Below are 21,651 nucleotides of genomic sequence, written 5' to 3'. Positions count from 1 at the left end.
ATTTTCTGAAGAAGGGTCTAGGCCCGAAACGTCAGCTTTCCTGCTCCTCTGATGCTGCTTGGCCTGCTGTGTTCATCCAGCTCTACACCTTGTTATCTCCAATTGGACTTTAATGTCTGATGAACATTGTAGAGGCTGCTGAATTGATCGCTGAAGGTGAGTGTGCACAGTCTTCAAAAGTTCACATCAATAACTGCAAGGCTGTGATTAAGATAAATGAAAGATCAATGGACAGCTTCATGGAGCTGTGGCAGGTCCATTGACTAAAGTCATAATCTAAGAGTTAACAGGAGCATTAAGCTTCAACTCAGCTGATTGCCATTCAACATCATCTGATTTTTTTCTGGCAGGAGAAGAAAAAAAGTGTGACAACAAATGTTGGTCCCAATTTCCACTTGTATCCCAATAGCTTTGAAAATCATTTGTTATAAATGAGGATCTATAAAATTAGACTGCGCATGATTAAAGTTCTACTGTGTCTTGTGACAATGAAATGTTGAAACATTGATATTATGAAATGCTGGGAAATATCCTAAATGATGGTAAAACTAAGTACTGTCAATGAAGAACAAATTCAAAGCTCAACTCTGACAAAAAATAATTGATTTGAAACAAAAATGCTCTGTGTACTATATAAAATAGTACAGTGGGCACAAAAGGATCATTTAAAATGCTTTCACATTCCAATTAAAGCAGTTTCACGTTGTAAATACAAGCTGAATCGGATCTGTGTTTAACAATGAAATGAAAGAAATTGAACGCATGGAGGAGGTAGTCATGCCTTGCTTAGATTCAGTATCAGTTTAGGCAGTAAAACCCAGTTCACACTGTAACCTAGATTCAGCTTTTCAATGTATTTAATAGCTCCTAAACAGCTGCTACTTACCAGGTCATTAATGATACATTCCTAGCAATTCATGATTCTATGTAAGAATGTGATATGGTCAAATAAAAGCAATTTATTTTATACACAGTCTCCTTTAGATTGGCGACACCAAATGCAGACTGGGTGACCGCTTTGTGGAACTCCTTCGCATTGTGTGTAGGAATGATCCCTACATCCCAATTGCTTGCCATTTCAATAAATCACCTTGCTCTCAAACTAACATTTCTGTTCTGGGCCCACTGCACGGAAGCACAATGCAAACCATAGGATCAAACCACATTTTATGTTTAGGCATTTTGCAGCCACACCAAGTAAACATTGAAATATACATTTTCAGAGCCTGACCCAATGATGTCTGTGCCCATTTTCCTTGCACTCTTCACCCCTAGCCCCCTATGGGGGTAAGCTTTTTGTGTCTTGTTTTCTTTGCTCTTAGCCATAAGAATCCATTTTCACCACTGCACATCCTAATTTAGTCCCTTTTTGCATCTCTATTCCTTTTTTGTCCAATTAGCAACATCTTTGTCTTTTGCACGTGGCCTCCACACCATATATTCCCTGGCTTCTCTTCCACCTTTGTCAATAGTATAAAGAACACCACTTACAACTCCTTTCAAGTTCTGAAAAAGAGTCATATCACACTTGAAATATTAAATGTTTCCGTCTCCACAGGTACTGTCACACCTGAGTTTCTCCAGCATTTTCTGCATTTAATATAGTGGAACCTCACTTTAACTGATATCCATTTGGTTCCCATATATTACATAAACACATAAATTATATTCCGAGTGATATATCGTTAGGTTATTGTCATTTTTGATTAGTATAATACAACATAATATAATTCTTAATATAATTCTGTGGTAATAATAGATAATGTGAAAATTCATAAAATGTATAAATAACTTTATTCTCTAAAATATAACTATTTAGAACATAAGAACTAGGAGCAGGTGTAGGCCGTCCGGCCCTTCGAGCCTGCTCCGCCATTCAATAAGATCATGGCTGATCTTTTCGTGGACTCAGATCCACTTACCCGCATTCTCACCGTATCCCTTAATTCCTTTATTGTTCAAAAAAATATCTACCTTATCTTTAAAAACGTTTACTGAAGTAGCGTCAACTACTCCACTGGGCAAGGAATTCCATAGATTAACAACCCTCTGGGTGAAGAAGTTCCTTCTCAATTCAGTCCTAAATCTGCTCCCTCTAATCGTGAGGCTATGCCCTCTTGTCCTAGCTTCACCTGCCGGTGCAAACATCCTCTCTACTTCTATCTTATCTATTCCCTTCATAATTTTATATGTTTCTATAAGATCCCCCCTCAATCTTCTGAATTCCAATGAATATAATCCCAATCTACTCAGTCTCTCCTCATAAGCCAACCCCCTCAACTCCGGAATCAACCTAGTGAACCTCCTTTGCACCCCCTCCAGTGCCAGTACATCCTTTCTCAAGTAAGGAGACCAAAACTGCACACAGTACTCCAGGTGTGGCCTCACCAGCACCTTGTACAGCTGCAACATAACCTCTCTGCTTTTAATCTCAATCCCTTTAGCAATGAAGGACAAAATTCCATTTGCCTTCCTAATTACTTGTTGTACCTGCAAACCTACCTTCTGTGATTCATGCACAAGGACACCTGGGTCCCTCTGCATAGCAGCATGCTGCAACTTTTTACCATTCAAGTAATAATCCTTTTTACTATTACTCCTACCAAAATGTATGACTTCACATTTATTTACATTGTATTCCATCTGCCAGACCTTTGCCCACTCACTCAATATATCTATGTTCCTCTGCAAAGTTTCACAGTCGTCTGCACACTTTGCGCTGCCACTCATCTTAGTGTCATCTACAAACTTTGACACCCTACACGTGGTCCCCAACTCCAAATCATCTATATAAATTGTAAATAATTGCGGTCCCAGCACCGATCCCTGAGGCACACCACTAGTCACTGACTGCCAGCTAGAATAGCACTCATTTATCCCCACTCTTTGCTTCCTGTTAGTCAACCAATCCTCTATCCATGCTAATACTTTACCCTTAACGCCATGCATCCTTATCTTATGCCGTAGCCTCTTGTGCGGCACCTTGTCGAACGCCTTTTGGAAATCTAGGTACACCACATCCACTGGGTCCCCATTGTCCACCTTGCTCATAATGTCTTCATAGAATTCCAAAAGATTTGTCAAGCATGACCTGCCCTTCATGAACCCATGCTGCGTCTGCCCAACGGGACAATTTCTATCAAGATGCCTTGCTATTTCTTCCTTGATAATAGACTCAAGCATCTTCCCCACTACAGAGGTGAAGCTAACCGGTCTATAATTCCCCATCTTTTGTCTACTTCCCTTTTTAAACAGTGGCGTCACATTTGCTGTTTTCCAATCTGCTGGGACTGCCCCAGAGTCCAGCGAATTTTGGAAAATTACCGCCAGTGCACCTGCTATTTCTCCCGCCATCTCTTTTAGTACCCTGGGATGCATTCCATCAGGGCCAGGAGACTTATCAATCCTTAGCTCCATTAGCTTGCCCAACACTACCTCTTCCGTAATTATGATTGTTTCCAGGTCCTCACCTACCTTCATCTCTTTGTCAATTACTGGCATATTATTAGTGTCCTCCACTGTGAAGACCGATACAAAATACCTGTTCAATGCCTCGGCCATTTCATCATATCCCATAACTAAATTCCCCTTCTCATCCTGTAAAGGGCCAACGTTTACTTTAGCCACTCTTTTTCGTTTTATATATTTATAGAAACTTTTGCTATCTGTCTTTATATTCTGTGCTAGTTTTTTCTCATGTTCTATCTTACTTTTCTTTATAACTTTTTTTGTGGCTTTCTGTTGACCTTTAAAGTTTTCCCAATCTTCTAGTTTCATGCTGTTTTTGGCCACTTTGTATGCCTTCTCTTTCAATTTGATAGCCTCCTTTATTTCTTTAGACACCCATGACAGATTACCCCTTTTCTTACAGTCCTTCCTTTTCATTGGAATATACTTTTCCTGAGCACTTTGAAAAATTGCTTTGAAAGTCCTCCACTGCTCGTCAACTGTCCCACCATAAAATCTTTGTTTCCAGTCTACTTTAGCCAAGTCCTCCCTCATTCTATTGTAGTTCCCCTTGTTCAAGCACAGGACCCTGGTATTGGATTTTATCTTCACACTCTCCATCTGTAGGATTTTATCTTCACACTCTCCATTTCCTTTTTTGGAAAGCATAGCAGCACAATGAAAGGTATGAGGTAGGTATTTATGTAGTTACCGAGTGATATAACAAGTACACCTGTGATGCTGCTTCTCTAGGAGAGTTAGAAATATTGTAAGCTTGTTCGCCTATGATGTGTCAACAAGTAATGTTTCATAAATGTTCTTGCATGATTGTTGTACAAAGCAGTCAGATGAATTCTCATTCTAAAGAGAAGCATAATTCTTACAAAACTAACAAAAATTGATCACACAAATGCCAATATGGTCTTCAAATTTACACTAGTTCATGCACCAATAAATGCTAACAGAAAGTTACGACCACATTTCCCATGTAGCAAATTTGCCTACACCGAAGTTCCGTCTAAAATCCCAACGAGAACCTGTAGTGCAGATTTTAGTAAGAAGTATTAAAAGTATGCAAAGGCATTCTTGATTAATTTTCAGAAATCTCAATTACACTAATATTGAATGTGTTGGGGCCGTGTTGCACTTAGAGTTACATCTGGCTTTACACCTACATCAATGTGTTGTTCATGTAAGCCCATCAAATTTGCTAGCCATTGCATGGGTGTAAGGTTACATAAATTGATTGTAGAGCATTTTAGCTAATGGATCTCAAAAATTGTGTAAACAATCAAGGAAGTTCATGCATAGTAATATTTGGTATTATAAACAAATATCTGAAATAAAAAGGACAATGTAACATGGTATACATGCAGAATCTTTCTAAGACGTTCAACGCTGATGTATACTTTATAGTTAAGTAAGTCATAGATGGCAAAAATATGCTTGCTTTTAATAAACCCAAACATGTGTCACTGCTGTTGTGAGTTAATAAGATCAGGATGTTAATAAAATCTGGCATCTGTCAGTAAGGCACTTTATAAAGCCAATTGTTGTTGTGCTTCTATTCACATTGTTTTCACTAATTATACTATACACAGTGCAACGCCAACAGCAGAAGAAGTGCGTTCATGGGCTCAATCCTTTGACAAGTTAATGAAAACTCCTTCAGGCAGAAATGTCTTCAGAGAATTCTTACGAACTGAATACAGTGAAGAAAATATGCTCTTTTGGCTAGCATGTGAGGATCTCAAAAATGAAGCAAACAAAAGTGCTATTGAGGAGAAAGCACGAATGATATATGAAGACTTTATTTCAATACTTTCTCCCAAAGAGGTAAATTTTATATAGCCTTGAACTCAACTTTAATGTTATTAGTACTGTGGTTTCAGAAATGGCAGTGGTGCATCCTGAATTGAAGTTATCCAGGACACAGGAACAGGAAAGTAATGAGTTGACTGACAGAGGATGAATAATAAATAGGGTGCTGCTAATTGTTTTTATCAAGTTAACCTAGATATTATGGTTGCTGTTAATGGCTACCATTATCACATGGGATTCTCCTGTTTGCTATTTTAAGAAAAGCATGGAACTGCTTAAAACAAAACTATGTCTTTGTTAAATATTACACAAAGGAGTGTCATAGGAAAACACTAGTGTTTTATCCATTGATATGACGACAATTATTTATAGGTTTGTTATCTTATTCCCTCTTTAGTTGTCATTTTCTTTCCACTTTATTGCCCCTTTTTTTGCTCACCTTTTAATTTTTTTTTCTCTATATTGGTGCCTGTTCCATTAGTAGCAGATTTAGTTCTTCATTTTATGGTTGATGCTGATACTTTCGTTTCCTAGCTGCGTGCCTGTTTTCACAATGGGCGCTGACATTTACAACTAGGTTATAAATAGTTTACTGTGCTGATTTGCAAACCTGTTGTTCAAAATCAAGTTATTAAGTCTGCAAAGTAAAGCAGACATCCTTTTGAACTTCAGTTTTTTTACAGATTGAAAAACTGTTATAGTATGTGCACCTATTCTGGTGGACTGTTTAAGAGTAGAGCTTAAGTTTTGTTTCAACGTGTACAGCTAAAACCTCTTCCTTGACTGTTTGGGTGGGTCAGTTGATGATATTATGAAGCCTGTTTGACATTCTGTGTTCATAATTTCCTTGTGATTTCCAATGGTAGCAGTGAGTGAAAGTGCTAACATTTGCTTTCATAGCAAATTATATTTGAGGTCATTTACTTCTAGGTGATCTGCCTACCTTCTACCATAACTTTGGTGGGAGTTTGGAAGAACACCAGACACACCATCATAAACACACACATCCCTTCCTGCAAAAAGGAAACCTGCTCCATTTGTACCAGACTTTTTATTTCTCATTTGCCTTGTAAATGGCAGAAGTTCCTGTGTCCCTTTACATGACAAATGTCAGCAGGTTGTAACTAGAAACAGGAATTTATACACTGTGAGTTACTATCTAATACACAACATTCAGGGTCAAGATAGACTGTTTCTTCAAGCCTATTCCACATCAATGATGCCTAAAATATTATGACTAGACAAACTCCTTCCATATCAGTACTAAACCACCCAGAAGAGGCAAAAGCCTCACTCCACCACCCCATTCCCCACCCCCTCCACACCCCCCAGAAATACCCACAGTCAATAAGGGAGAAGGAGAATCTGGAAAACAGTATTTTGAACTCCTCATGAGTCCACAAGCCTGTATGTCCCTCTCCTCTTTTCCTTTACCCCTCCTTCCCTGTCCTCCTTTTTTTCCCTCCCTCTCTCCCTCTCCCATTATCTTTCTTTCCTTCCTGTCTTCGACCTTCCCTCCCTTTTCCCCCACTCACTTCAGCATTCCCTTGTCTTGTTCAAAGCATCGTTCTGTTCCTGTCCAGGATTGAGCTGAGCAGTGCACTTGTTTTCACTTCTCCTATGCAGACTCATTGGAAATTAACTACTGGACCAATAAATACTGCAACGTTTGGACTTGCAAAGTAAATAATTATCATCCTAAATAAACTCTACTGCCCAAATTAGCACTTTCCTCTCCTCCAGTCAGCTAGCATTTCTAAGGGCATAAATATTAGAAATACATTGTATATTTCATCCATTTGCATTGGATTGTAATATTCCCACTCACAACTGGATAGGTCTACTATAAAGCCAGCTGTAGAAGAACAGGAATCTCCAAAGGGGCTAGAAATGACAGAACCCTGACGCATGGTTTAAACTAAAACCTGCCCATCTTACAAAATACATTGTGATGCCTTTTTATTCCCCAGAACATTAGCGTCTGTCTATTGTTTATGAGCTGATGAAAATACGATGCAAAACAACAATTTTATGATCAGCACCTTCTGTCAATATCATGATATTTATGAAATTTACTACATCGCACCGATCATTGTTAAGTTCAGAACAAGGAAGTGTAATTCGCTAGGGTACAATTACAATTGGGAGAAAATGTCTGATCAATGCCCTGGTGGTACAGTCCTGAATAGAATTGTAAAAAGCATTTGAATTAAATGAAAGGGAAGAATAAAGCAAAAATAGGACTGATATCCTTCCTGAGTCTTCCTGATACCAAAGCCTTTTAAATTTTCTTTGAGAATAGAAAGTTAATAACACCAGCAGTACAAGACCTTGTGGACTATGTTCATCATAATGACCACAGCAAGACCACAACAGCCAAAATATTTGCTTGGGTTGAACTTAAGTATATTCCCCTGTATTGTAACATTTCAATTCTTGAAAGTGAATTCCTTCAAAATGTTATCTCTTCACACACCTGATAGTGTAAAAGTAAGTGTTTATAAGTTTCCAGGCATCTTTTAGATTTTCAAGTTCTATTTATCTCAGTGCCTTTTCATTTTATACTTGACAGAACCATCCAAACATGATTTTACTGGCCAACGGACCCCTCTAGGGAATCTGGGTCACTAATATGCTGACAATGCAACAACAAACTCAGCTGTTATAAGTTATAATTTATGTAAGTTCTCACATACCCACTCCTTCATTCAGTATTTTAGATGCATGTCTTAGATAGAATATACAGAGGACTGGAGAATGCAGATATTATGCGCTTGTTCATATAAGGATGTCAGGATAAACTCAGCAAGTCCAGGCCAACACCTTCCCTCCCCACAGACCACAGCAGGGGCTGGATGGCACAGGTAAGAGGCATAGGTGCCAGATAAGGGGATACAACCAGTAATGGTGGACAATTGTCTTTGGATGAAAGTTGCAACAAGATTTCCCCAGGGTCATTCATAGGTCATTCAACTGCTTTTCTGATTGTAATAGTATCCTATACTTAGGTGTACAGCATACAATTTCAAAATTTGCAGATGCCACAACTTTGTAAGTATTGTGCGCTATGAGAAGGACAGTGACAGACTGATGGAACAAGTTGACACAAAGCAGATTAACTTTAATGGCAAAAAAATTTGAAGTGATAGATTGTGATGGGCAACATATTATAAAGGAATATAAGTACATATGTAATTCAGTGTGGCAGGACAGATTGAGAAAATGATGAAAAAGACATACTGAATCTTGGGATTTATACATAACAGCTCAGAATACAAAAGTAAGAGAATTAGCATGAGTCTTTATAAAACACTCGTTTGGCTTCTGCGGGAATATCGTGCCCAATTCTAGACATGTCACTTTGAGAAAGATGTTAAGGTTTCAGAGAGAGTGAAGAAGAAATTTATGAAAATGGTTCCAAAGATGAGAATCTTCAATTATATTGATAGATTGGAAAAGCTGGGCTTGTTTTCCTTGCAAAAGAGAAGGTTGAGAGAACATTTGAAAGAGGTATTCAAACTCTTGAGGGGCTCGTAAAGTGCATTTAGTGAAAATTGTTCCTCATCCCAGAAGCGTGGAGAATTAGATAACACCAATTTCAGGTGATTCGCAAAAGAAGAAATGATGACATGAAATGGAACATTTTTTTGTACAGTGCACAGTTAGGATCTGGAATGCAGTGAAAGGGCAGTGGAGGCATAAACAATGCTGGCTTTCAAAAGGGAATTTGGTATGTACCTGGAGAGGAAGAATCGTCATGGTTTCATGGAAAGGGGTTGGGGGAGGAAGCATAACAAGTGGGTACAGATGGCCACTGGAGAGATGTCAGCTGCACTATAGTGGAGTGGAGTATAGTAGTGGAGTCGCCTCATTAGGGGCATTTAAGTGGCTTTTAGATAGGCGTATGGATGATAATGTCAGGTAGGGATGGAGGTTAGATAGACCTTAGGTTTAGGGTAAAAGTTCAGCACAACATTGTGGGCTGAAGGGCCTGTACTGTGCTGTACAGTTCTATGTTCTCTACAAAAGCTGAGGGAACATTGAGTTGACATCTTACAGCCTTTCTCCGAAACTTCATGTTCCTTTCTTCCTTGCACACCCCGTCAACCTCATCAGCTCTGAGCTTCCACACGTTCCCACTCAACTTTTTCTTTTCAATCTTCATTTCCCAACACCATGAGCCCTGGACCAAGAGCTTAGCCATGTCAATCATCATGCTGCACTTTGTGCCAATACATGACCTGCCTCCTGCTGCAAATCATGTCCCACTTTATAGATTGAGTTGCCTGCATCACATTTATTTTTCCCTATGCATCCCAGCGTGCTACCTCCAGTACCCATTATTAACTTTCTGAGCTTTCCCAACACAACTGCAGTCCCTGACATTCCCCTCTTGACTGTCAGTGAATAGACTGGAGGACTAACCATGGCCCAATTCCTGAACAGCAGTATTAAGGAACACCTGATTCTGACTCCCTCAAGCAGCTGACTGACTGTGTCCAAACCCCTGGACTAAGAGCAGACAATGCCCTTGACTGACTGTAGTAAGACCTCTCGACTAATGACAGTCCCCTTGATTTGATCAAGGACTACTCCACTTAGAGTTTGAGTCAAGGCCATTTAGTCAAAACACATGCAGTATGTTAGCAATGTAAGTTGTTGATGCATGCATTGGGGGTGACATTGTTGTACATGCTGACTGATCAGAGCTGACAACCATGACAAGCTGCCCAGCTTTGTGCTTGTACTAAACAGCAAGGCATGGCAGAAGTACAGTGAGCCTTTAAGTTCTGAATAAGGCAGCTAAGCATAAAATGACAAACATAAGGATGGCGTGCGGTAAGTATCCAAGTAGGCACGAAGTGAATGAATGGTAGACAGCGAACAAAGTACTTCTAAGTAGACCTTGCCCCGATGTGTGTGTTGGATGCCTGTTTGTGGGTGAAGTGGCCTATCAGCAGCAGCGCAATGAAAAGTGTCAGTGCACTGCAAAGTGCAGCATTGATGGTGAACTTTATTCTAAATCAGTCGCTGATGTGGTATGATCATGTGATAAGGGTGCACAACCAATGCTGGTCTCAGTTAACAGGGGTGAGGGTGTGCAGGTAGTCACTGCCTCTGGAAACCACAGAGATGTTGGGAGACTGCTGACCAAAATGGAGGCTGGCAAGCTGGAACTGCGAGATACTTACTTTGGCTTTCATGCTGGGAAGTATTGCCATCTGATGTATTTCTGGCATATGGGAGAATAGGAAATTGCTCATAGAGGAGGCAAGATTAGGTACTAATAAGAAATGAATAAGTACATATAGCCTCTCACTGCTCATTAGCAAGATTCTCAACTCACTGTTCTAACCTTGGATGTAAAATTGAACATTTTTCTTTTTCAACATTAAGAATCTCAACTTTGTGAACTCACCATATTTTTTCCAACTGACTCACTTTTGGCAACACAGTTCAGGGACGGGAAAAATTCAGTCCAATGAATATAACCGAACATAATTTTGCTCAAAACAAGTAAATTACCCAATAAGATCAACTATTCATGTGTTACAAATGTAATGATGAAAAGATGGCCTGAAAGGATCGAGGACAATCCTGTTGCTTTATGAGCATAGTGGGCCTGTGGAAATAAATTCACAGCCCAAGGTGGCATATTTACAAAGGAAATAGAGAAATTATCCTTAAAGAATTACCAGGAGAGATGGTAAAGTACATCCATGAAAGTTACCAAACAACTGAGTAATGTCTGAGGAAGGCAAGAGATGTGTCAAACATGAATAAAATATCAAGGGCCACAGTTCCAATACATTACAAGCTGTTTCAGCTAGAGAGCCACTGATGACATGCAACATCCCGGACAGACTATGGATAAAACTGGAAATGGACCTCTTAATCCTCGCAGGGACAGGTTAGCTTGTCACCAAGATTACTATTCTGAATATTGGAAGGTGAACTAGAGATTATCAATACCTGAAAGCACTTTCAGGCATTACATCATTCTTGAAAGTGGCCTTCGGTTCAGAAGCGAAGAGTTTAAACGCTTCATTAAAAAGTTGGGAAATTCAACAGCAGACATCTGCATTATCCCAAGTCAGATGAAAAGGCTGAGGTAGCTGTGAAAATCTCCAAAGGAATTGTAGAGAAATTGAGGAATTTCTGCACAGATGTATACAAGGCAATTCTGTAGTAGAGAAACTAACTGCTGAAGGCATGAAAGAAGTTCAGTACAAAGACTAATGTCACACCACACCCAAACTACTCTTCCAACGGTATGTGAGTGAAGCCAAAACTAGGAGCAAGCGTGAGTGACAAAATCAAGATGAAGCAGCAGAAAGTCAAATTTAATTTTGACAAGATCATTAAACCATTGCCAGATTTACACAAAATTTTCAATGCACATTATTGTTCTCTAGTAGCAGAAAATAATACTGCAGTTAACTGAACTTATTCAATGATTTACATTATATATTCCTGTCATATTACTTTAATCTAGTGTATTATAAAACATAATAATCACGATGCAGATATGAAAGGTGGTCACTAGTAATGTGATGGTGCCTGCAGCAGGAACAACAGGCTCCTGAAAAATGACTGGTTAGTTGAATCTATTCCGGAATGAAGTTAAGTGAGATGATTAAACTATTGTTAAATTCTATCATTCATAATCGACCTGTTCACTCTCAGAATTTCAGCTTTTGCAGTCGATGGCAATATAAGACAGTGTCCATAGCACTGGACTAGTAATCCCTCATGACTAGTAATGGAAGAAGCTGCATGGAAAATTGATTTTATTCATAAATCGGTCTCCTCAATCAGTCTTGCAGAAGCTATCATAAGAAAGTGATTCATAGAGAATGAATTTGGGGAAAATAGTGAACATTTCATTTAATGTTGCTATTAGTATAGATAATAAAAATATTGAATTGAGAAAAAACTGATATTGTTTGTTAGAAATTATTAGACATTGTGTATGTCATGTTAAACAGAAATACTTTTTTTTTAATTCAGGTTAGCCTTGATTCACGGGTCCGTGATGTTATCAACAAAAAAATGGCTGAACCATCGACTCAAACATTTGACGATGCACAGCTTCAGATTTATACGTTAATGCACAGAGACTCCTATCCAAGGTTCCTGAACTCTTCTATATACAAGTCATTGTTTCAGAGATCATCCAGCACATCTTCAGAATCCTAGATATTTAATTGTACATTACAGAAAAAAAATCATCAATTTTTGTATACAGTCAAATTGTCTACTGAAGGTACAGGGTCATCACCAAGAGAAAAAAAAATTAAACTCAGGTTTATTTTACTACTGATTTCCTGTTGCCTAATAACATGCAAAAAGCACTAAAGGACTGGATATTAACAGCTTCAGATTAACCTGCGTGAAACTCTAGTGATGGCTTAAATAAAAATATTGGATTTAGTCTGTATGTTTTTGCAACATTAGTCAACAATCCTAGTGCGGAGGGGCCGGTTTGTGTAAACCTTACATGAGTCAGAGTACCAAGCACATGAAAATAAGATCTGAAAACACCGCTCTATTCCAGTAATTTCAGACCATATTTGTTTGAGCCTATTTACAATGAAAGGAAACTGTTTCTAATGAAGGGATGATCATCTTTATATTAGAACAAAACCATTTATGTTACTTCATTGCAGGAAAAAATAGAATGGTTAAAAATGTAACAAGTGCAGTACTGTATTTTAAAAACACCAGTGTTGCTGCTACGGTGCCACCAGTTGTTAGATGTCATAAATTGTCCTGCCCCAAATTCATAAATTAAGAGCAGTGTAATGATACATTATTTTTATCTCATTTTGTGTCTTGAAACATACAAATTAAAATTCTGAATTCAGCAGTATGGGCATAATAACACCAAACCTCCAATAATTCTAGGCCAGTGTATTAAATTACCTGAAAGTTATAGAAAATGCTTTCATGAGATGATAGCCAGGTAAGTGTGAATTTGTATTAAAAGGGAACTAAGATGTCCTTGTGAGTTACGTTGCCAATCTGATTATAGAACAATGTGTAAGACAAAGTAACTTAAACCCCTTCATTTTTCTTAATGATTGACAGTTTAATATGTTGCACATCCTAATTGAATTGCATTAGTAACTTGTACAAGGAAACTACTGATAGCTGAATGTTACAGCTGATGATGTTTTATATTTGTGACATTTTCTTCTTAGCACAGGTAACCAATAAATAAAGGGCTTTAAATGTATTGAGGCTTACCGACAAGATGAAAAATAATTCAACAAATATATAGAAACAAAAAATGTCCTCACTATAATTTTTGAAATTAATTGAAAATGTTTTACAAGCACAGTTAAGATAATTTGTTAAAATTTAAATAAATAATATTGCTGATCTGATGAAGTTTCTTGTCTTTTACTTAAATTTCCAAATATGTAATGGGAAACCTGTATTTAAATGAACTTAAGTTTCTTTATATAAATCACTCTTAGAACATTACTTTGTCCATTGCAACTGTAAAAATTGTTGGAAGGAGTACTTTTAAAATTCCACACCCCCACCTGGGGCTGTTGTTAAGCAGATTTAACATTATGTCAAGATAATTATTCTTCTTTCATTCTTTCATACTTGATTGCTGTTCATCACTTTAGCCACAGTTCTCTTATGTGTAAGAGGTGCCTGAGAACTTCATCAATACATGTAAATTAGGGCCCATCTATGTTATCAGGACCCCGATGCAATTTCAACATGCAAAAACATTATTCTCACCTAATACAAATTGGCTCAGTAAAATGTACCAGTATGGATTTCGTAAGGGGCATTGCAAATTGCTTTTAATGGATTACATACCTGCAAGTATTTGAAATAACTCCACGAAGGCCAGTATCCTGTCACCAAGTCACCCTTTAGTTACACATGCACAGTACATGACACTAACCCAGCTAGATCAGAGCTGGCTCCTAGAATGAACAGAACTCCTAACACTCCTGTTCATATCTGTCAGCCAGGACTTCCTGATTTGATCAGGTTAACAGACCCAACCAGGGAATTCACATTCTATGAGATCCACTTGGCTGACTTCATTCCAATCACAGTACGCAGGTTGTAGGTTGTCTGTCTCCAGTCGTGTCTTTGAGTTTCCATTGGAGTTTGCCTTGGAGGCCATGCAGGAAACTCTATACCCAGCCCATGGACTACACAGTCCGAGAGAGCCTTTCCTTGCCTGTTCTTCACTGGACAGTTGTCACAGACATATGCTTCTTCCTGAAATGAACCCTAATTTGTTCAGCCGGGTAATCTGTGCTTTGTCTAACACATAAATCACCACCTTTGTCTCAGATTATTTACAGAATTTTAGAGTAAACTTCTTGCAGTTCACAAATATATTAAGCATACCACCAATACCTTTGTCAGAGCCAACAAGGTGTCACTTAAACTAGTTAAACATCAAAGTATCTTAGTAAATTGAAATCAATGGGAAATCAGGGAAACCATTCAACTGTTTGAAGTCATAGCTATCACAAAGGAAGATGGGTGTGGTTGTTCAAGGCTAATCAGGTCAAGCCCAGGACATTGTTGTGAAATTCCTCAGCTAGTGTCCAAGGACTAACTTTTCTGCTGGCTCATCCATGACATTCCCTCCTATTTAAGATCAGAATTTGGAATGTTACTGATGATTTCAGTGTTCAGTACCCTGTGTATATACTGAAACAGTTCATGCTTGCATACAGCAAGCCCTGCTCAAAATTCAAGCTTAAGCTGATAAAGTGGCCAGTTATATGACTTGGAATTGTTTCAAGTACAAATACAGGAGGGTTTTTTTTTTGCCAATGAATAGACCAGCTTGATTAAATACAGCTACTACAGAATATTCAATTTGGGAATTTGGTCAGTGAGATAATTTAATGTTGTGAGGAAAGAGGTGGATTTTGGTCTTTTATAAAAGAACTGGTCCAAGAGAAGTAATGAAATTAATAAAATCAAGATGACACAGTAGGTGATGTGTTACAACAATGGCGCGTAGGAACCAATGAGCACCAACCTGATTCACTGCAACCACATCTAAAGTAAGAGTCTGCAACTTGAGGACCTTCAGCTCACAACTACTGAACTTGAGTCAGAGCCTTGGGCACACTGATACATGAAAGAGGCAGGAAGTTACCGAGACTTTGTATCAAATCCCTTAGGTCCTTATTTTTTGTTCTGTGGTCAGGGACAGGAGTTTCCAACTACAAGTAGAGTGAAATGGGTTTCTGGAGATTGCAGTGAAGGTGCCTCAGACCTTGCACTTGCCCAACAGATACAAGACTTTTACAGATTGTGGATAAGAGCAGAAATTGCAGAACAGATAAGCAATCTAGTAACACTGTTGTACAGGGGACATTAAAGTTGGGGAGCAAAATGGATTGTAATAGTTTTAATTGGTGATAATTAAAAATAAAGGTTCTACATAGGGAAAGTGAGCAGTGAGAAGCTAAATTGAAAAGCAGAACCACAAAGATAATAATCACTGGATGATGAACAAGTAAATTAGCAAAGGTAAATAAGACTAGACAGTTGATAATGTTACTCAAATATTGACCTGGAAGAAATAGGTTTTAATTCCTTGGCACTGATACCAATACAGGAGAAATAAGGCGCTGCACATTGGTCACATGAATCAGACTGGGATCACCGTCCCACTGAATTGAATAACTAAAGCAGTAGATATAGCTTTAAACTAAATTATCTGGAGCATGGGTTGTACAGCAGGGATGATAGGGTTCATGTGAGGGGAGCTTTACAAATTTAAAGTGAATAAACAGGTTGTTAAGCACAACATCAAACTATAACTGCTTCTCCAGTCACGCAAATAGTGTAAAAATGAATAGGAACAAGTTCCACAAACACATAGAAAGGAATAGCATAGCTAAAGTGAATATTGATTCCTTACAAGATGAGACTAGGAAACAACGATCAGGAAACGGCAGACTGGAATGTAGCAAGTTGAGAGGTGACCTCATAGAAGTTTATCGAATAATGAGAAGTATAGATAGAGTTCATGGTAGTTGTCCTTTCCCTTAGATGGGAAATTTCAAGACTAAGGGGCACATTTTTAAAAGACAGAGGAGACAGATTTAAAAAAGACATGGGGCAAATTTTTTACAGAGGGTGGTTCGCGTGTGGAATGAACTTCCTGATGAAGTGGTGGATGCGGGTACTATTACAACATTAAAAAGACATTTGGATGGATATGTGAATAGGAAAGGTTTGGAGGGGTATGGGCCAGGAGCAGGCAGGTGGGACTAATTTAGTTTGGGATTATGTTCGGCACGGACTGGTTGGACAGAAGGCCCTGTTGCCGTGCTGCATGACTCCATTTAGATTTTCATAAGGTATTCAAGAAGGTGTCACATAAAAAAAGGCTACTACAGTGGGACTTATATATTAGCAAGGATAAATAATTGTCTAACTAACAAGAAATAGTCTGGTTAAATAGTTAATTTTAACATTCTGAGGGTTACTATTGACCAGAAACTCAAATGAACTCACCACATAAACACAGTGGCTACAAGAGCAGGTCAGAGGCTAAGAGTACTGTGGCGAGTAATTCACCTCCTGACTTCCCAAAGTTTGTCCATCATCTACAAGGCACAAGTCAGGGAGTGTGATGGAAAACTCCCCACTTGTCTGGATGGATGCAGCTCCAACAACACCTAAGAAACTTGACATTATCCAGGACAAAGCAGCCCGCTTGATTGGCATCACATCCTCGAACATCCAGTCCCTCCACCACCAATGGTCAGTAGTGGAAGTGTGTACTATCTAAAAGATGCACTGCAGAAATTTACCAAAGACCCTCAGACAGCACCTTCCAAACCCATGACCATTCCATCTAGAAGGACAAGAGCTACAGATTCTAGGGCACACCACCACCTGCAAGTTCCCCTCTAAGCCACTCACCAACCTGACTTGGAAATATGTTGCCATTCTTTCATTGTTGCTGGGTCAAAATCCTGGAATTCCCAAACGGCATTGTGGGTCAACCCATAGCAGGCGGACTATAGCTCATCACCAACTTCTCAAGGGCAACTAGGCACAGTCAATAAATACTGGCCAGCCAGCATTGCCCACATCTGATGAATCAATATTAAAAAAATGTTCTTTGTAAATTAATTAACATTATTTTCTATTCTTCCTTTATCAGTTCCTTGGTCCTCCTTTACTGTATTCTAAAAACCTCCCAATCCTCAGATTTACTTTTTCTGGCAACTTTACCAGCCTTTCCTTTGAATCTTATACAATCCTTAATTTCCTTTTATAGCCACGGTTGACTGAACGTTTTTAGGTTTTTGTACCCTGAAAGAATGTATAATTGCTGTAAACTATATACTATTTCTTTAAACTCTATCTATTGCCTATGCACAGTTATGCTACTTAAATGTATTTTCCCAATCCACCTCTGCCAATTTGTGCTTCAAGTTTTATAATTTCTCATATTCAATTTTAACATTCTGCTTCATTGAACTACCTCACTTTCAAACATAATTCTAGCATATTGTGGTCACTCATCTCTAAAGGTTTTTACAAGCTTATTAATTAGCCTTTCTTCATTACATAATATTAGATTTAAAATAGCATGCCCTTTAGTCAATTCTTCAACATGCTGCTCTAGAAAACCATTCCTAACGCATAATAACTAGGCCTACACAGCTTTAGTGCAAAATGGGTTTACGCATCTATATGCAGACTGAAGATACTCATAACTACGGTGTTGCCCATGTTACATTCTGGCCTGATTAATACCATTCCCCACACAACTACTTGGTGGTCTATTTGAAGTCCAGTTAATAATGTCTTCTGCCCCTTGCTCTTTTCTTTGTTCTTTTGATCTGAGATCCTCCATTACTAATAATTTGATCCTATTTTTCTTGACTGCCCATCTTAAAGGTCAAATATCCTCGAATATTCAGTTCACCCTCCAGATTACAATGCAGCCAGATTTCTGTCGTGGACAGTGCCCTTAACTTTGTCTTCTTGACATTATTTAGCATTTAAGCATTACTCAATGCTTGGACGCATTTTTCCTGTGTTCTAGTGTTTGTGTAGCTTTTCTACTTCCTGTTACCAACTTAACTTCATTCATAATTGAATTGTGCATCAAGTTTCTACCATCCCCCCATAAGCTAGTTTAAACTCAAGCCAATAGCACTAGCAAATGTCCCTGTGAGAATCTCAGTCTCAAGTCCTGTCAAAAAGTAAGCCACCTATTTTGTACTGGTCCCACCTTCCCCAATACCTCAGCAATCTGATGCCTTATCTCCTACTTCAGTTCTCTAGCCTCATTCAATTAACCAATCCAACAATCTTATGCTCACTGGCAGGTGGCATGGGGAGTAATTCTGAAATTACTGCTGTTGAGGTCCTGCTTTTTAATACCCCCTCAGCTCCTAAATCTGCTTTCAGGGCCTCATCCCTTGTCCTTCTTTTTATTGGTATCAATGTGGATGTTGATTTCTGTCTGATCCTCCTCCCCAAGAGGCTATCATGCAACCACTCTGACATCTTTGACCATGGCATCAGGGAGAAAAACAACACTATTCTAGAGTCTCAAAAATTGCAATTGTTATTACCCTTTCATTTTTCTTCCTACCCCCACCCGCTGACCAGCTAGGCCAAATTGTGACATTTTGCCTCATGTGGCTCAGTGCAGTATTTAAGCATTATAAAGCTCCTTGGACATTTCATTATGTTAAAGGAACTATAACTTAAATCGGAGCAATCATCATTTCCAATGAAGTAGTCATGTGTAGGAGGAGAAAGAAAAATGTAAACTAGTCCTTCAATATAATACCTTTGTTTTTATAGCAATCTCACCCCTCTCCAGTTTTTGAAACTAAATTAGCCTATTTTGGTCTTCAGTGTTATTTCATACTTCCTGATCTTTCCACAGTAAAACAAGTGACTTTCACCTTATGTCACATAAAGCTTTGGAGTCTCAAGATGCTTTAGTAAATCTAACTTTGAAGATAATGGGATAGTTGAAACTGCTTTCAAAATGGAATATTGCAGTGCATTCACATACACTTCAAGTTTCACTATTCCAAAAGAATGCACTTCAGAGAATGCATGTTCACAGCTAAAGCACAGGCTTAAAAAAAAGTCCAAACAAAGCCATTATTAACATCACAAAAAAGGGTTTGTTCATTTGGCTGCGCTTACAAATAATTTTAGGATTATATGTCACAAATATATTTGCCTTTAACTTTAGCAGGTGCTCTCATTGTTATCTAGTAACAGCATTGGATCCATTTGGTACCTTTGGGGTTTGGTTCAGAATCCCTCCTGAATGATCTTAGGTTCATATTCCTGAATTCCTTTTCCATTTTCAAGGATTTTACACCCAAAATGGTTTTGAAACTCACAGTCATAGAGTTATACAACATGGAAACAAACCCTTTGTTACCAGTCCAAACTGACCATAATCCCAAACTAAACCAGTCCCACTTGCCTGCACTTGGCCCATTTCCCTCCAATCATTTATTACTCATGTATTTATCTAAATCACTTTTAAATTTTGTAATGTATCCATACCACTTTCCCTGGAAGTTCATTCCACACAAACCACAGCGTAAAAAAGTTGCCCCTCATCGATTTTTTTTAAAAAAGACTTCTCCTCTCACCTTAAAAGATATGCCTAGTCTTGAAATTCCCCACCCCAGGGAAAAGTCACCTGCCATTTACCATATCTGTATCCCTCATGATTTTAAAAACTTCTATAAGGTCACTTCTCAACCTCCAATGCTCCAGTGGAGAAAAAATCCCAGAATATCCAGTCTCTTCTTATAACACAAACTCTCCATTTCCAGCAATATCCTGGTAAATCTCTTCTGAACCCTCCCCAGCTTAATATCCTTCACGACAGGGCAACCAGAAATGGACACAGTACTGTAGAACAAGCCTCACCAATGTCTTGTACAACCTCAACATGATGTCCCAACTTCTATACTCAATGGTCTGAACAATGACTGCAGATGTGCTAAATGTTTTCTTAACTACCTTATCTATACAAACTTCAAAAAGAATAATGTACCTCAACCTCTAGGTCTCTCTGTTCTACACTACCCAAGTCCCTACTTTAATGGTATAAATCCTGCCCTGGTTTGTTTTGCCAAAATGCAATGCCTCACATTTATCCAAATTGAACTCCATCTGCCACTCTTCAGCCCATTGACCCAAATGATCAAAGATCTCTTTGCAATCTTAAATGACCACCTTCACTGTCCTTTACATCATTAATTTTGGTGATTTATTGCAAACTTCCACCTACATAAAATTGGCTTTGTAACAGATTGGTTTCTTCCTAGTAGGTTGTTTTCATATTAGGAAACCTGGACAAGATGCTACATGGGCAACCATTCAGCATAAAGGGAACAATGGCCTTTGCTCATTGGTCTACACACTGAATAGCCACTTTCCTTTATGGGGTAGCACAACCTCATATATTGCATGCTATCCCCATGTCAGATAGTTAACGGTGGGAATAGCCTTTTTTGTTGAAAGTGTAAATTCAAGTAGGACAAATAATGAAAAAGTTACTCCTACTGATTGCAGAAGCAGCAACCATCAGCATTTTAATTAAAAGATGGAAATTAGAATAAATCTTGTCACAGACAAAGTATTAGAATATGATATGCTTTATCACAAAAATGATCATTGAGGAAAGGTCATATTGTCATTTGAAAGGGAATTTGGTGGTAAAATTGAAAACATGAAAGCATAGTAAGAAAGGGAAGCAAGTAGCTACAGTTGAAAAGTTAGCACTGACACACTTGGTCAAATTTTTGTGCTTTTGTTTTGCAATATAAAAATCTCACTATGAATTTAAAACAGCATCCTTGCTGAATGGTATATACAGTTTACCTTGAAATGTTTTCATAATTAGCTCAATCAAATAGAGAAAAGGGCTGTTTCTCACCAAAAAGAGCTGTGGGGATGCATGCAGCAGAAGCCTGATGCATTAATGTAGGAACTTGGGCCACTCCCTGCCATAACCAGCCTTACTCAATCTATCATTCCCATGTGAGAAAATAAATGAAAGAAATCAGATTGTCTGTGTGCATACACATGTTCACTGCATTGATTTCAGGGAGAGGGGGTTTGCTTATGAAGAAGCATTGAGCAGTTAAGGATCTATACTCTCTGGAGTTTAGAAGAATGAGGAAAGATCTAATAGAGGTCTATAAGATGCTAAAAGGTGATTGACAAAGCAGACATGGAAACGACGTTTCCTCATGTGGGGCAATCAAAAACGAGAGGTCATAGTTTTAGGGTAAGAGGTACCAGATTTTAAAACACATAAGGATAAATTACTTCTTTTAAAGAATAATGAAGCTGTGAAATTCACTACCC

At 38.4% G+C, this 21,651-nt stretch overlaps 1 protein-coding gene across 5 annotated transcripts in view; it reads left to right on the top strand.

The window, feature by feature from the left end:
• The window catches only part of rgs19 (regulator of G protein signaling 19), a 103,506-nt gene extending 89,841 nt beyond the window's left edge, over positions 1 to 13,665 (top strand). For 3 of the 5 annotated variants that reach the window (XM_048608312.1, XM_048608313.1, XM_048608314.1), the window contains exons 4-5: positions 5,049 to 5,283; positions 12,280 to 13,604. In XM_048608312.1, the coding sequence (XP_048464269.1) occupies positions 5,049 to 5,283; positions 12,280 to 12,468 (424 nt within the window). In that variant the 3' untranslated portion in view covers positions 12,469 to 13,604. Of the gene's footprint in view, positions 1 to 5,048; positions 5,284 to 12,279 lie in introns of all 5 variants that reach the window. The other 2 variants (XM_048608311.1, XM_048608315.1) reach the window with 2 other exon arrangements.
• Positions 13,666 to 21,651: the final 7,986 nt, after the last annotated feature.

The sequence above is a fragment of the Rhincodon typus genome, chromosome 19, assembly GCF_021869965.1.
Source record: "Rhincodon typus isolate 14 chromosome 19, sRhiTyp1.1, whole genome shotgun sequence".
Classification (NCBI taxonomy): domain Eukaryota; kingdom Metazoa; phylum Chordata; class Chondrichthyes; order Orectolobiformes; family Rhincodontidae; genus Rhincodon; species Rhincodon typus.
The sequence above is the reverse complement of the archived record's forward strand: the minus strand, read 5'-3'. Positions and strand labels throughout refer to the sequence as shown.